The sequence below is a fragment of the Rhinolophus sinicus genome, linkage group LG02 (genome assembly GCF_036562045.2).
Source record: "Rhinolophus sinicus isolate RSC01 linkage group LG02, ASM3656204v1, whole genome shotgun sequence".
NCBI classification, from domain to species: domain Eukaryota; kingdom Metazoa; phylum Chordata; class Mammalia; order Chiroptera; family Rhinolophidae; genus Rhinolophus; species Rhinolophus sinicus.
In genome coordinates this window covers 177,673,747-177,690,101 of record NC_133752.1, presented here as the reverse complement: position 1 = coordinate 177,690,101, position 16,355 = coordinate 177,673,747, and the positions used below count along the sequence as shown (strand labels likewise).

Below are 16,355 nucleotides of genomic sequence, written 5' to 3'. Positions count from 1 at the left end.
AATTTAACGTGAGCATCATTAATCTTTCAGGTCTAACCTCTACCTTACTGGAAATACAGGGGATAGAGGAGCACACTAAGCAAAACCATAAGGAAATGATCAGCCAAATTCAGAACACATGGCACTCCAAAGAACAAATGACCCAGTTTCTCCAACAAATCAAAGGCATAAAAAATAGGGGTGGGGCTGCTATAGATTACAAACTCATAAGAAACATTAATAGACAAAGGGCAAGTTTGGGGGAGGTGAAAAGGAGGAAGAACAGAGACATAAAAAGCAGCAACCGCTGCCTCCTAGACCTGCTCCCACTCCCCCCAAACCTGGGGGCTTAGAAACCTTGAGCTGGAAGAGAATCCAAAGAGGACCAGAGGTCTAGTGCATTCCAGGCAAATGAGTGTCTGCTCTAACAAGCCGCAAGGAAAGGTAACTGGCTTCTCTTTGGCATTCATTCCAGGCAGGACTCACCCCAATAATCCAGCAACTACAACTATGCTCAGGTCTTCCTGCTGCAATTCTGGCTCAAAATAGCTCATCTTGGTGGATCTCTCCCCTATGACTGCTATTTGCATTTAATATCTGTACTATCCACCGGCACTTTATTGTACTCAGTTTATAGACTATTGTCTTACATATACTAGCAAGATCGTAAGTAGACTGCATCTTACATTTCTCCCATTGCACGTAACACAGTACCAGTTCTGGTAGAACATGGTAGTTTCTTGGTAAATATTGGATGGAGGATGGGAGGATGGATGGGTGGATGGGTGGATGGATAGATGGATGGATGGATGAATATCAATTAACAAATGAATGCTAACTAGTCTCTAAAGAATCCATGCAGTCATATTATTTCCTTAGCTAACCTATAGATAAATTCTTTAAAGGTAGGAACCAAACCTTGTATCTTGTTTACACTTATACCTTGTTTGCAACCTCAGCACCTAGCCATGCTGAGTACACAGTAGGTTCTCTATAAATACCTCCTGAGCTAACTAAATTTCCATTTAGGTTGAGATGGAATGCTGACTGTTCACCCACCAAGCCTGGGCATGAAGGCAAATCTTTCATGAGAAGCAGATGTTTGGCCAACGTCCCAGCCACAGCTGAGCAGCTCCTACCTTGTCGGGGAGGCAGGTGGTCGTGGTGCAGCCACAGTCGTTGGTGATGGTCGAGGCCAGGTAGCCCAGGGGGCAGCTCACCGTGGAGTTGACACAGTTGCAAGCACACTCATACTCATCACAGCACTGGGTCTTCCGAAGGGTGGGCGTCCGGTGTGGGGGGCAGGAGGGCGGCGACTCTCTTTCGCATTCCTCCTTCCTGCAGGCTGAGGGGCAGCACCAGGTGACCCCCTAGTCCTACCACACTGAGTGCTGCACTCAGCCGGGGTTTGTAAGTATTCAGCTATTGTATAAGGACCCAGGGAACTCTAGACCCAGAATATTAAATCAGAACTGCACATGAGCCCAGCTCAGGGACTTCGGGATATTCAATTATACCAAACAGCAGTTAGTCTATAGAAAAATAAGAACATTAACCAAAAGGAGAAGTGTGAAGCTGGGAATTTTAATGAAGTAAAGGCTGCTCAGTCCCCATTTTATCACCTTCCCATGCATATTTGCAAGGCGTATGGCCCTTCCAGGTATTGATTCTCAGAGACAGCAGATGTAGAATCTCTAAGACACAGATAGGCTTGGCACACCAGGAGCTGGTAAGCATTTCTATATATTGGTAACTTATGTGATCCTATCCCCACCTCAGTATCTAGAACAATACCCTTCAATTTTATGTCCACCAACAAGTTTGAAGGAAAGAATGACAGCAATCAGTCAAATCCACAATCTCATTTTATACATGCCAAATCCCACCCTGCGTCCTTTGCCTATTCACAACCTCCTTCAAATACTTAGTATTGTCCTCCGACCCTCGAGGTCTTACACGTAGGAACTCAAGTGAGATTCTAAATCAACAGGACAAGAATTCCACTTGACTTAAAACGGGTATTCTCAGGAGGTAACACCGAATTCAGTTTCTTGATATGTCTTACTTTAATCCAACCCTATGTTTAAATTATATGCGTAGTATTTAGCAATTAAATATATAAACATACAGAAGGGGGGGAACCTATAAATTTGTTTGGGAATAAGATCCAATGATGAGGACAAAACAAGGGAACATTCCCTCCCCCTCAGTGTTGTGTGGGAGGATGGGAGCACATAAAGGTTACATCTGGAGCTTTCTTCATCTCAGACCCAACCGCCTCGTAATGTAGCCCAAGAGGGAAGCACCTGTAGCTGTGCCCACAGCTGGTGCACCTTCAACAGCATGCAGCTGGGGGGATTCTTAGAGGATGTAATCAAGGTATGGCCTTAACTGCTCCGTTCCAGACATACCCCAACCCCAGATTCAGCTAACCAGAACACAGGACGCTTTCCCTGGCCAAGAAAGAATGGCGGCACCACCCCCTCCTCATCCACAGAGGCTTTACCACAGGTGAAGTTGGGTCTGCACTCGCCGGGATTGGTCAGGGTCGGCTGCAGGCCACTTTCACAGCGAGGCACCGGGGGCAGGTCACAGCTCACCAGGTCACACACTGAGGGCCAGGAAAGTGAGACGTCCACTCAGAGTTCAGCAAAGTCACTTTTGAATTACCTGTGAGTGGCACCCTACATTCCTAGGCATGCAGACGTCTACTGTTTTTGGTAGATGGTAATGATGGGATAGAAGTAAGGAGACAGATAGAGGTAGAGGGGACAGGTAGGTACATGATAGATAGATAGATGATAGATAGATAGATAATAAATAGATGATAGATAGATAATAGATGGATCCAGGTCATATGATAAGCTCATATTGATTACTCTTATCATCTGCTAGGACAGATCACAGCCAAGTCACTTGAACCCTCTAGACCTCAGTTTCATCTTCTGCAAGGTGGGAACTCTGCCTGATAGAATCTGTCTAAGGATGTCATGAAATAATGAAGGCAACATCCCTGGCACAATGTAGAAGCTTAATAATGTCTATAAAATGAGAGGCTTGAACTAAAGGATCCCTCCACGTCTCTCTACTAACATTCTCAGGCCTGTTTTACACAAGCTGTTCTCAAATCAGATCTTCGTCCCCACAGAACTTCTCTTTGTCCCTGATCAATTTCATCAGCATAAATAAATTTCTTAGATTTCTTTTTTTATATATAGATTCTTAGACTATCGCTTGATCTATTTGCTCTCCCTCAAAGATCTGCATCACTGCAAATTTTACAAGCATGGTTTATGTCTTCAGCCACACAATTAATAAACACATTGGACAGGATGGGGACAAGGCATCCATCTGAGGTTTCCTGTCATGGTAAGCATAATTCCATCAGCTCTGGATTCATTTCATTATTCCATTATTCAGCCCATTACTCACTATGCAGTTTGCAAGCCTATGATGAGACCCTTTGACAAATAACTTGCTGAAATCAAGGTGCCCTGTGCGCGGCCTTCTCTATATCTATATAGTATCCTCAGAAAGGAAAAGGAAAATGGGTTACTTTGGCATACCTTTCTCTTCAGTAAACCTCTGTGCACCGCCCCCCTTCTCCCCCCCAGTCACTACCCCATTCCTTTTTAAGGATTTCAAACCTGACACTTAATGATTCACTGCAGCATTTCTTCTAGGAAGCAATCCTATTTTCCAGAGGTTGCTCTTTCCATTTTTTGGAAAATCCAGTCAGCCCTTACCCACTTCCTTTCACACAGCCTGCACCTGAGACCACATACCCCTTGCAGCACCCATCACATCGTTCACCTGGGGCTGGGCCCTGGAGAAATGCCCAAGGTGGGATACATACCACACTCATACTCCGGGCAGCACTGGTCTGCATTCTGGTGGAGACGGGCCACTTCACACAGGCCACATTTGGGAGCTGGAGGAGAAGGATGCCACAGATGTTAGAGAAATAAGGAACAGTACTGCCTGGAGCAGGATTTAAAATGATGCAGACGCTCATCCACTGAAACCAGCACAGGCCCTGTGTGGGAGGCCATGAGGCATGGGGCCGTGGGACCACTGAGGAATGAGTCTCCTCGGGGTGTCCTGTGAGCCCTGGAACGTGCCCTCCAGGAGACTCTAAGTCTGAGGGCCACGCAGGACAGGAAGACAGGATTAGCCTATGACAGCGGCTACTCCAGGAGCAGCACGGCGACCCCAGCCCAGAAAGAGAGAGCAGGGTGGGCTGGCCCAGGAAACACAGGTGAGGCCAAGGAAATCCACCTTCGGATCTGGAGGCCACAGGGCCTCCAGGGAGCCCTTCTTACTGCAGGAGCGCCAGGGGAGGGGGGGCTCACCTCTGGCCGTGGGGCAGGGATGTGACGTGCAGTTGACCTTCCGCCCCGCGAGGCATGTGCAGATCTGGCAGGGCTGGTGGTCCGGGACCCAGGTTTCTAAGAACTGAGGGAAAAGGAGGTTCAGGTGGGCAGTCCAGGACACTGGGGCACAAAGCCCTGAAATACACGAAAGTCAGTTCCCCCACTTCTGGCTGGACCTCCCCTGAGCCCCATCGCTGTCAGGGCCGCACAGGTGAATAGACCCAAGTTGAAAGGCAGTGTCAGGTTCTGAGAAAGAAAGTGCTGGAGGAGGATCAGAGGCCCCTGGAAAGATAGCCCGTCCTGCTTTGTAAACTCAGGGGAACGACAAACTACAGATTTTAGAAAACATGGGAGCTTTCATTACAGCCTTCACGGATGGTGGCGCTAAACCAACCAAAGCAAGAAAATGAGAATTCCTGTATCACACCATTAACCATTTCCCAAACCAAAGGAGAAGTTGGGATGTAGCTTGGGAAAAGATTCCATTTATTTCTGGAATCGACTTAAGACAATGGGCAGGAAAAGTTGAGGGGATGACAGCCAACTCTGAGAATCATCACTTTGTGAGCCCTGGAAGTGATTTCAGAAACCCGAGTACAATGTTTCAGATGGGGGCTCGCCCAGTTGGTAAAACAACTTTCTCAGAGGTGCACGCAGCCCTGCTGCATAAGTCAGGGAGACCTGAACTCCAGTGTGGGCGTCACTCCTCCGTGCCTCAGTTTCCTCACCTGTGAAGTGAGGGCACTCAAGCCGGCCTCCCGGGGCTGTTGTGAGGAGTGGGAGACCATGACTAGCACATGTGGAGACTGCAGCGCCAGGACTAGGTCTCCCTCTGGACCCAGCCAAGTTGAATTCCAAGTTAAAATTAAATGCAAGTTAAACTGCCCCTGAATAAAACATTCTTATTCAGTAGCTCAAAGGCCTCTACAAAGTTCCCAGGTCAAGAAAGTCTCACTTATTCCACCTGCTTCCATGGTCAGCAATCAGCCCTCTGAGAAGGAAGATCAGAGATCTCTGAGTAAAGCACCCTTCCCCCACGCTGCCCCTCCTGCTTCAGGACTAAACCCTCTGACCCTCCCCTGACACCTCCCACTCACTCAGTAAATAACAGCCAACATGTGAAGAGCATCTGCTGTGTGCTGCTGTTTTAAGGGCTTTATATAAATTAGTCATTTAATCCTCACTGCAACCCCCTGGTGACAACAGTTTTAGTAGTATCCCCCCTTATCCAACGAGAAAACTGAAGCTCTTGCTTAAGGTCCCACCGTCACAGCAGCAAAGCTAGGATTCGAACCCCAAACCCATCCTTTTAACACTGTATTTAGCTGCCTCCCGGTAACAATTAGCATTCAATATGTTCCAAGATATTTTTCTAAGGACTTTACATTTATTCACTTTCTATTTCTTAGAATAACCCCATCAGGTAAGTCCTCTTATTATCTACCTGTACAAGTGATGATATTGAGGCCCAGAGAAGAGACGTGTCCACGTGGCACATCCAGGATTTGAACCTGGCATTCTGCCCCCAGATACCATGTGCTCTCTGTGCTACACCTGCCTCATGTCATTAGTCACAGTGGGTCACAGTGCTGGGGCTGTGGGAGTGACAGGCACTGAATACACACTGTCACAGCCCTTGAATGGCTGACAGTCAAGTTGAGGAAATAAGATTCCGTGAAAAGTTGAATGAAATAAATAAATTGTGATACATCCACACCATGGAATACTACTCAGCCATAAAAACAAACCATCAAAACATACAACACATACGGAGGGATGGATGGATGGATCTCAAAAGCATTATGCTGAGTGAAAGAAGCCAGGCCAAAAAGGAGTGTATACTACATGATTCTATTTATATAAAATTCCATATAATGTATACGAATCTATAATGACAGAAAGCAGACCAGTGGTTGCCTGGGTATGGGATATGGGGACGGGGCGGGGGGGGTATTAAAAAGGGACATACGGAAATTTTTGAGGGTGATGGGAATATTCATTGTCCTCATAGCGGTGGTGGTTTTACAGGAGTATGCATATGTCAAAATTCATCAAACTGTACACTTTAAATAGGTGCTGCTTATTATATGTACACTATACCTCCATAAAACTGTTTTTTAAAATGAAAAAATAAAAGGGCCACAGGAGGATGAAGAAAGTTCGCCAGGGCTGGGGTGCTGAGAGAGCCCTCCTGAAGGTGCGCCCGTGAAGGGCAGGAAGGGCCTGGGCTCATGGGACAGGAGAAGGAATTCCAGGTGGTGAACAGAGGAAGGAGCGTCCCTGTGGGCAAGGGGACAATGGTAGAGGCCTTCCCTGTCTTCTTGGGGAGGTTGTGCTTAACTTGGGAGGTGGGGTGCAGCCCTGAGCTTTGTAAGCAGGACCCTGCCTCCGAGAGAAGAGTGTTAAATAAGGGCCCACAGGGAGAAGGCAGCAAGATGGAGAAGGGAGGGACCAGGAACAGGAAACCAGAAAAGAGGCTGCAGGAGCTGTTATTCCAGCGTTCCTCCAAGGGGCTGGGAAGACCCAGGGAGGGGCCCAGGGTACTGGCCTCAGAGGAGGTAGGATCAGCGAGACTGGCAGGGTTGGGGAGACGTCTCACATTTCCTCAGGCCTCTGCCCTGCCTCTTTCCTGCTCTTTTACACTGATGGTGACGCCAAGAAAATGGCAAATTTGGGGGAGGAGGGCCGGGGGGGCTATATTTAGACTTTCAAAAGGCAAAAGTGATGCCCAAAACATATTAAAACTATGATTCTCATCTGAAAGGAGAGGGTCATAGTTTTCATATGTTTTGGGCTTTCTTTTCTCTTTTTAAAGAGACTTTTAAAAGAGTGTCTTTTTTGTAGACTTTCAGATATCTAAATTTAAGAATAAATAATACAACTTTCCAATTATCCTGAGTGGGTAACACCACAATAGAGGACAAAACAAGTGCTAAACCTTCTCCTCCAGGGATTTCCATTTTCCCAGGAAGCTTTAATGAGGCCCATGCTAGGCAGGGGACAGAAGTTAAGACCCCTGAAAAAGCCGTTTTTAGCTAAGGCTATGCTTCTGAAAGCACCAGTGGTCTGCTCTACAGGGGCCTAACATGCCGGGTTATGCAGCAAGTAGGCCAGCAGATGGCGCCCCTGCATCAGCACAGGCTAATTCCAGGCCGCCCTGTCACCCACCAGGTAGCAGGGCCAGGGTGTGACTATTCCTCAGACAGGAGAACAGGTTTAAGAGCTGGCTCGTATTAAAGATTAAATCAAGATGACAAAAGAGCTGCCTATAGAGAACATGGTAGTCAGAGCCCAAAGCCCAAGGTCGGAGAAGGGACATATGCAAGGCATCGTGCTCCACAGCTGAGAATTTGAGGGAAGATGCAAATGAAACATATAAGCACTGAGCCAGTTCCAGAATATCAGAGACCAGAGAAGAAAGGGAGGCTCCAGGCACTAGGCTTCTGGGTGAGGGAGACAGCTCTTGCTGAGCTGAGCAGTGCTTGCCCGGCACAGCACCCCTCTACCCGCCAACACTGAGAGACGGACAGCTAGTACACAGCTCTGGATCCCTTCTGAGCCGGCTACAAAGGCTCACATCATTAGCGTGCACTTAGTAAAATAAACAAGAGCTATGGAAACTGGTAAATATTTTGCCCTTCCAAAGTTACCACAAGAGATTTATACCCTGCTTTATTTCCCTGAAGAAAAGCTTTTTAGGCTTTATTTTTCAGTTTTAAAAAAAATCATTTAATGGAAATATTCTTTATATTAGATTTTTATTCTTACTCTGGCTTGAAAGCAAAATCTGCAGTTGCAGGTGGCTGGAATGAGATATTTGTTTTCATCCGTCTAAAACAACTAAAATAACTAAAACTGGCTGTGTTTCCTCCATGGTTTTTGATTAACTAATTTTATGTGACTTAATATTAAAATGTATTTATAAGACTGTTTCTATGTCAAAAATATAGCTCTATTTGGAAGCATTTTTATATGACTCGAATGCATATTCCAATGTGTGGAACTGAAGATGAGGGAACAGTGAAAGGGGAAATAGACTCAGACAGACAGGAGGAATGAAGGAAAGACGGATAGAGACACTAAGATAAAATTCACAAGTTTCCTGCTTTCAACACCCTGCAGGCAGCTGACACTCATGGAGCCAAAAACACTTTGCAAACTTGAGCTGACTCATCACAGAACTCCAAGGAAGAGGGTAGAGGCCATATCTGCCTTCCTCTGAGAGTATCTTACCACTACCAGCAAACTGAAACTACCACTGGGTGCTGGCACCACCTATAAATGGTACACATCGCTGGAGCCCAGCGGGAGTCCAGGAGCTGTGCAAATCAGGGAGAAGAGTGTGGGGTTTTGTCCAGTCATTTGGGTAACACTGTGGTACAGGCAGCTGCTTCATATGACTGCCATCTTAGAACAAAATGGGAGAGGCTCCTTTCAAAATGTGCTCAATAACTCCTACAGGTATAAAAGAATTGATGACTTCCAAGCAAATTAGCCCAAAAAAGACCTAGCAAAAGTGCAATTTCATATAACAAAAAGAGCAAACTCTTTGCAGTCAGACATAGCTTCCAATTCTGAGTCCAGCTCCCAACTCCATCACTTACAAACTGCCCGTGGGCAAGGTCCTAAGCTCGCTAAGCCTTAGTTTTCTCATAGAGGTTTTGTGATTATTTATGAGATGATGCAAGATATCCAGTGTGTTCTGTGGAATCCTAGCCCAAGGGCATGCTGTATGAGCACATGCACACATGCATGCACACATACTCGCTCATCCATCACAGGTACAAGTTCCACCGTCAAATACGAAGCAAAAACCCTCTTAAATATTGGTAACACACATTAGTACATTAAAACCTCTAAACAGTACTGCAATAAAGAAACGTGTTTAACTAGTGTTCTTTAAACACTCTTGACCACAGGTAACTTAATACCTTGTAAACACAACTCTGAAAAAAGTTGAGATAATGAAATATAATACTTAATAGCGGTAGACATCACCATATGAAATATTATTTTCCCATCCCCTCCTGAATACCTATAGTAGTCTACTTACATGAATATAATGATAAAAGTAGTGGTAGTAATGCATTGTGAACAAAGTGTTATTAACAGTTTGGTATTTGATCACATAGCAATACATGACATACTCAGGATTTGAACCAAGATCTGACTCCAAAGCCACCGTGTCATACTGCTTCCCTATCCTTCAATGACCCTCTTATGAGTTGACCCCTGCTGCCAAAGTCAGAAGGGGCTAATCCCTGGTGAACACTTCATCCTACCGACCCCAGAGAGAAGCAGCCTCATGGGAGGTAAGAGGCCTGGGCTCCTACCTGGTGCTGGACTCCATCCTCACCAACACACTGGGTACAGGCCTCTGCAGGGACACAGCTACCTTCCAGCATGACTTGGTGTGGGGGGCAGAAGCAGCCTTCCGAGGGATGGTCTCCACAGGAGCTCGAGTTGCCCTCGCAGTGCCGGGGGCAGTCGTGTTCACAGTGGTTGTACACCAGGGATGGCGGGCACGACATAGCTGCAGATGGAGAAGGTGGTCACTCTAGATGGCTCATACCAACCGGAGGGAAACAGAAGCACAGCTAATTCAAGGTGGCTAATAATCTAACAAATTTCCTAGGGTAGAGATGGCTAGTTTCTACCAATTGTCATTCTCCCCATCTTCCAAAGAAACAGACCTTTAAGCTGGGCATATGATCACCCAGGATAAAAACTACATTTCCCAGTCCCCTTACAACTAAATGTAGTCATGTGACAAAGTTCTGACCAATGAACTGCAAGAGGAAGTATAGAATCCTACAGCAGCCTCCAGGAACCTTTTTAAAAAGACAACTTTTCCATCTTTCCCCCACGTTGCTTCTTGGAAGCTGGATATGACAACTAGAGGTCTATCTTAAATCATGAGGAACAACACACCCAAGTGAGGCCAGATCAAAAAGCTAGAATCCAGTTTAAGGCCCCAAAACAGCTAAAACCACTTCCTTCTGATAGGCTGTGTGACAGAATTTTATTTCTCTGTTATTTGCAGCCAAATTTAATCCTAACTGATGATATAAACCTGTGTGCCCTTAGGAAGTTTTGTGGTTCTTTCTTTTGAATACATGTACATCTAATGCTTAAAAAGTCCTCTTAAAATGAAATAAGGAATCCACAGCTATGAAGAGTTGCCTTGGGAGAGAAGCTACAAGGTGATTCACTTCTCCCACTCTGGCCCTGCTCAACCCCTTCCTCATGTTCTGATGGTACCAAAGCAGGTGGCAGAGAAGGTCTGTAAGGATTTAGAGCACCAAGGGTTTTCCTATATATTCACGATAAATAGCCAGGAGGTAGACAAAGAAATTCATAAGCAGAGACGGTGCTCTCAGTAACTCTAAAACCAAAATTTGCCCCTTGATCTGTAGGCAGATTGAAAGGAGGCAGTATGGTCCACATCCACTCAGAAAACCAGAGCTCAAAAGAAACTAGGCGTTGTCTAGTCCAACTATCTCATTCTAAGATGCAGAAACTGAGATCCAGAAAGACTAAGAGAATAGGCCATCACCAGCTGAGCTGGGACTAGGATGCCCAAGTCCTCTAGGCCCAGGTTAGAGCTCCTGAGAGCTCTATGATGACAAACTCTGAGACTCCAAGATTCTTGTCCATATTGATTTCCCCCAAAGAAAAGGTAAGGGATTAGAGTCGAGAATTGAGAATGTTGAAGTTGAGCGTGTTTTACACTCCAGCGCCCTCTGAAGGCAGGAGGCATATCTGATTCATTTTGCTATCCTCTACATGTCAAAAGAGAAATAAATGCCACGTGAAGATACCTACACTAGCAATCCTGCGATATTTGAAATTAAGCAGCTTCTTGGTATTCAAATGACACAATTCCACTCACAGTTCAAAATCCTGCTTAAGCATGACCTACTCTGGAAGGCTTTGCTAAAGCTTGGTAGAATTTCAAATTCAATGTGACTGGGTATTCTGTACTTTGCTGATACCCGTATAGATCTAATACATTAAAGTCATATTTTTCTGAATACTAGAAATACTAATAGAAATGATCATGCTTTCCTTTACGTAGAAATTCTACATTCAAATTGCTTATACATCTACCATCTTATTTGATCCTAACTGGAATCCTAGGTAATAAGAAATGCAGGATTTTGGTCTTTGTTATCCAGATAAAGAATCTGAGTCCCAGAGAAGTTGAGCAAGCCCAAAATTAGTTGGTATTCACAATTTTTAGGGGTACTTAATGGACACTCACCACAGAAATCATCTGTCCTCCAGTCAACACAGATCCCATTGGTCCGACAGAGGTGAGCATAAGAGGCAATCACATCACACACTTGCTCCTGGTGGCAACTGTCCTGCTGGCAGATGGCATGAAATGTGGCTGGAGCAAGGACCTTGTGGCACTCAGCAAACAGTGCTGAGAGGAGGACCTGGCAGTGGGAGCCGCTGGAGACAGGACACTGCTCCTCAGGAATGGTCTGGCATGTCTTCCCCGGCTGGTGCACAGTCCATTCTTGGATGAGCGTTTTCCAGTCTGTGGTGACCGTGCCATCCCTCAGCATGAAGTCATTGGCTCCATTCTCATCACAGATCCCTGGAGAAACCAGGAAAGCTAGGTTACTAGCTGTGGGCGCCAACACATTGATGCCAGAAACCTGGTCATTCTCCATCCCCACCAGCATCTGAATCTTGCTACAAGACCTACAAACATAAGTATCCAAGAATCCTGAGAGCAGAGCAATGAAGGTTTGTAAATATAAAAGGGGGAGAATCGAGAAGATGTTCTTACCACAGAGACCATACATCTTTGAAGCAAAGGTCTTGGGGCTAAGCTGCAGCTGGAACTCGTTGATTTGTGGAGTGAATGTGAAGATGTGGCCAAGATGATTGAATCTGATCTCATACATTATGGCACCGTAGATGTTGATTTCCATGTCCCCACCCATGTAAGGGACAGAGACCAGTCTCCCATTCACCCCCACCTGCCCAAAGAATAAAATGACTCATCAGTCATCACAGCAATAAGCAATCCTTGAATTTCACTCTTAGCTCCTTCCTAAAGTTACTGACAGTCCCCAACATACACCACGCTCAACTCCAGTGTTACCCACAAACCCTTATATTCGTCAGCAGCTCTTCTAAGGTAAAGGAGCTTTGCAGAGCTTCGCAGAAGAACACACTGCAATATTGTACAGAGACTCATGCACCTGGAACTTGAAAGCCTAGGGGTTAAAATGCACTTGGAACCTTGAGTCTCTGTGCACACCACAGAGGAGGATGACTCTTTCAGGATAGGCTAGGAAAGCTGCCATTTGCCAGCTCATCAGATGAGTGTCTCTAGAAACATTGAACAGGACATTTCTAAGTCTTTTACTTTCTTTCTTTTTTCCTTTTTTTTTTTCTTTTTTTTTTTTTTTTTTGTTATGTCAATAGAAGCTCTTTGGAGGCCCCACCACACATCATATCAAACATATTAAGATGTACTCACATCTCACAATAAATATAATTTTTTACTGCAAATATTTCAGAAGGCTTTTTCTCCTTTTAATTTTAAAAGTTTTGGCTCTGAGTTACTTAATATATAACTAGCTATGGTTTTCAGCAATTACTGTGCATATTCAAGAGTTCTTGCAAAATGAGATCTAATCTATAAGCTGTTTTCACATAATGAAATATTTATGATTTCTAAACAAACAGGTAAAGGAGTTGGCATAATATAACCTTTTGTAAACATTTAATCAAACATTTATTTAAATCAGTTTTGCAGTTTTCTTTTCGAATTTTGGAGCCATACATCATGTTTAGGCCCTAAATAGTATTTCCAAAGGCCCTAAATCAGGCACAAAATATTTTCCTTTGGAAAGCTCACAGGCTCCAGGCACAGGACTCATAATGCCTGCTGGGTAAACAGTACTGGTGTCAACCCCAATTTTCTACCAGTGCCAGAAACAAGCACTAAATTCACAATTTAATGCTACCTAAGATTGGTCCCAAATCTGGGCCCAGAACAACATGAAATCACACAAAAACAAGGGAGATGGCAATAAGCCCCTCCTAAGACAGCTGAGTCCCTAACAGGAGCACCAGCTAAAACCAACTGCCACCAGGTCCACGTGGCTTCCCCAAGTTTCTGCTGCTGCCTTGCCAGGGGACCCACAGAAAGCAGCTCTCACCTCCATGTCACTGTGGAGCTCAATGGAAAGGCCGTTATGTTTCACCTCGATGGACTTCATACAGGCCTGCCTAGTCCCAGGGCTGCAGGCACCATTATGGAGAATCACTTCCAGATCCTGCTCCTTGTTTTGAAATAGAACATATGAACAGCTGCCAGTCAGGTTGAAATTCTGCCCATCGAAGGTCACGATGTGCCGTGTAGAGCTGCCCGTGCACACACCTGGACAGGGGAGAGCAAAGGAGGGATGTGACATATGCAAACTCCCAGACATGCAAAGAGGCAGTGTTACCAAGTTGCACATAGATAAATAGAATTGAGAGCTGAATAGGCCCTTTGAGGTCCTATAATCTAATTCTTCCTTTCCACAGATTAGGAAACTGAGATTCTGAGAGGTAGAGTGGCTTAGGTAAGAAACACATTAAGTATTTTCCTAGAGAAGACTTAGAAAGACAAGTATTACATTAAAATGTGGCAAGTTATAGAACCACACTTCCAAAAAATGTTAATGTGCGGTGAATGCTCTATTCTACAGGGATGCCTTGGCCCAGGAAACAAAGTTAAATTTTAGGGGTGTAATAACTCACTGAAATCATGAGAAGCTAAGCAAACCATGAGCTCACGGTCTCACTGTAAAGAAAGTTCACCTCAAGACACATGTGACCTTTCAGCTGCCAAGTGACTAATGGTACAAGTGGTCATGTTGACTTGATTCCTTAGGAGATCGCACAAGAGAAATATTTCTGAAGCCAAAACAAATGGCTGGGTCTCAGCACTACCTAACTTGCCACTGATTCATTCACATAATCAGCAAATTCTCAAGGTTCCTATTAAAACACCATTTGGGAATACTTTTCATTTATATAAGATGATTCATTAAAAAGTCCCCCATGGAAGGCACCACTGCCATACGTGATTCAAAAGCTGATTGTGGGGGGCGACCAGATGGCTCAGTTGGTTAGAGCACGAGCCCTGAACAACAGGGTTGCCGGTACAATTCCCACATGGGCTAGTGAGCTGCGCCTTCCACAATTAGATTGAAGACAACGAGCTGCAGCTGACCTGCCAGAGGGGCAGCCAGATGGCTCAATTGGTTAGAGCGCGAGCTCTCAACAAGGTTGCCAGTTCAATTCCCACATGGGATGGTGGGCTGTGCGCCCCCTGCAACTAAGATTGAAAATGGTGACTGAACTTAGAGCTGAGCTGCGCCCTCCACAACTAAATTGAAGGACAATGGCTTGGAGTTGATGGGCCCTGGAGAAACACACTGTTCCCCAATATTCCCCAATTTTTTAAAAAAAATTTTTTTAAAGAAAGAGGACATAAATGAAGCACTCACAGCCAGGCCTGGGCAATCTCCACGGGCGTGAGTGACGTGTATATCAAGGCAGCACAGCCACTGACAAATGATGGGTCTGGATGCACCATCTGTCAGAGCTGAGCAGCCTCTCCAAGAGTTCTTCCACTCAAAGATCCCCCAAGTCCCTGAGTAAGCAGTCATTTCCAAGTGACTGCACTGAATGCTACTGGCCTATTGACATCCATACTGCAAGTGATCGCAAATACTCCAGCTATGAATATTGTCAGATCTTAAGGGGTCCAGACCCAAATAAATGCTAGGAGAATCTAATAAGTCACAAGGCAAAAAAATGGTGTTAGCTCACAAATGGCAAGTTAATGAGAATGGCTCTGCCCATCATGAGATAAACCATAACCATGCAATGGTTACTTTAGAGCCAGAGAAACTCAGGGTTGAATTCTGTTCCACCCCTTGTTTGCACTGTGACCTTGGATAAATTACTTTATTTCTGTGACCATCTCTTATCTCCTCTACTCCCTTTGAACTAATAGGGAGGATTTTCAGAATATATTTTTAATTAAAAAAGGCAAATGTCATTTGTAAAGAAGGATAAATCAGAAATTAATAAAATTGGTTACCTCCAGAAAATAATAGGTTGGAATGAGTATAAAGGATGGGAGACAGAGAGGAGTGACACTTCTGAGTACAGATGTTCCCCGATTTACGATGGGGTTACATCCCAATAAACCTATTGTAAATTGAAAATATCCTAAGTCAAAAACACATTTAATACACCAAACATACCGAACATCATAGCTCAGCTTAGTCTACCTTAAATGTGCTCAGAACACTTACATTAGCCTACAGTTGGGCAAAATCATCTAACACAATGAATACACCATAGAGTATTGGTTGCTCCGCCTTGTGATGGAGTGGCTGACTGGGAGCTGCAGCTCACTGCATTGCCATCACGGTGGAATATGTACCTCATGTCACTAGCCCAGAAATCATCAAAGTTCAAAATTCAAAGTACAGTTTCTACTGACTGCTTATTGCTTTTACACCATTGTAAAGTCAAAAAATCATTAAGTCAAACCATTGTAAGTCAAGGACTGTCTGTCCACCTTTCTGTACTATTCTGACATTTAGAACCATGTTAATGCTTCACAAACCAAAAACAAATAAATAAAATCAGCAAGGATGAAAATGAGGGACATCCAAAATAGAATATAAACAGAAACAAATTAAACTAATGATAATGAATAGCCTAACTACACTGAAGGGAGGGGGGCAACCTAAATAACTTTGGGGGAAAATTTTACTATATACTCAAAGACTAAATACAGAAAGAATTGTACACAAATATTGTACTCTAGTTAGGAAATCTGTTTTTTATAAAAGTATTGGTTAGTAACTCTGAAACTACTTTCTGTGTATTCTGGGATTAAACCAATACATAAACATATTGTGGATACTGAGAGCTAGGCTTCTGTCTGAGAAAGGAAGGAATGCGGACATG

At 44.6% G+C, this 16,355-nt stretch overlaps 1 protein-coding gene across 1 annotated transcript in view; it reads right to left on the bottom strand.

Moving 5' to 3' along the window:
- The window catches only part of VWF (von Willebrand factor), a 130,550-nt gene that overhangs the window by 21,948 nt on the left and 92,247 nt on the right, over window positions 1–16,355 (bottom strand). Inside the window, exons 35-42 of the mRNA XM_019754370.2 lie at window positions 13,538–13,758; window positions 12,154–12,346; window positions 11,617–11,958; window positions 9,686–9,885; window positions 4,332–4,434; window positions 3,836–3,910; window positions 2,486–2,590; window positions 1,119–1,324 (exon numbers count right to left, since the gene is read on the bottom strand). Of these exons, the coding sequence (XP_019609929.2) occupies window positions 1,119–1,324; window positions 2,486–2,590; window positions 3,836–3,910; window positions 4,332–4,434; window positions 9,686–9,885; window positions 11,617–11,958; window positions 12,154–12,346; window positions 13,538–13,758 (1,445 nt within the window). The remainder of the gene's footprint in view (window positions 1–1,118; window positions 1,325–2,485; window positions 2,591–3,835; window positions 3,911–4,331; window positions 4,435–9,685; window positions 9,886–11,616; window positions 11,959–12,153; window positions 12,347–13,537; window positions 13,759–16,355) is intronic.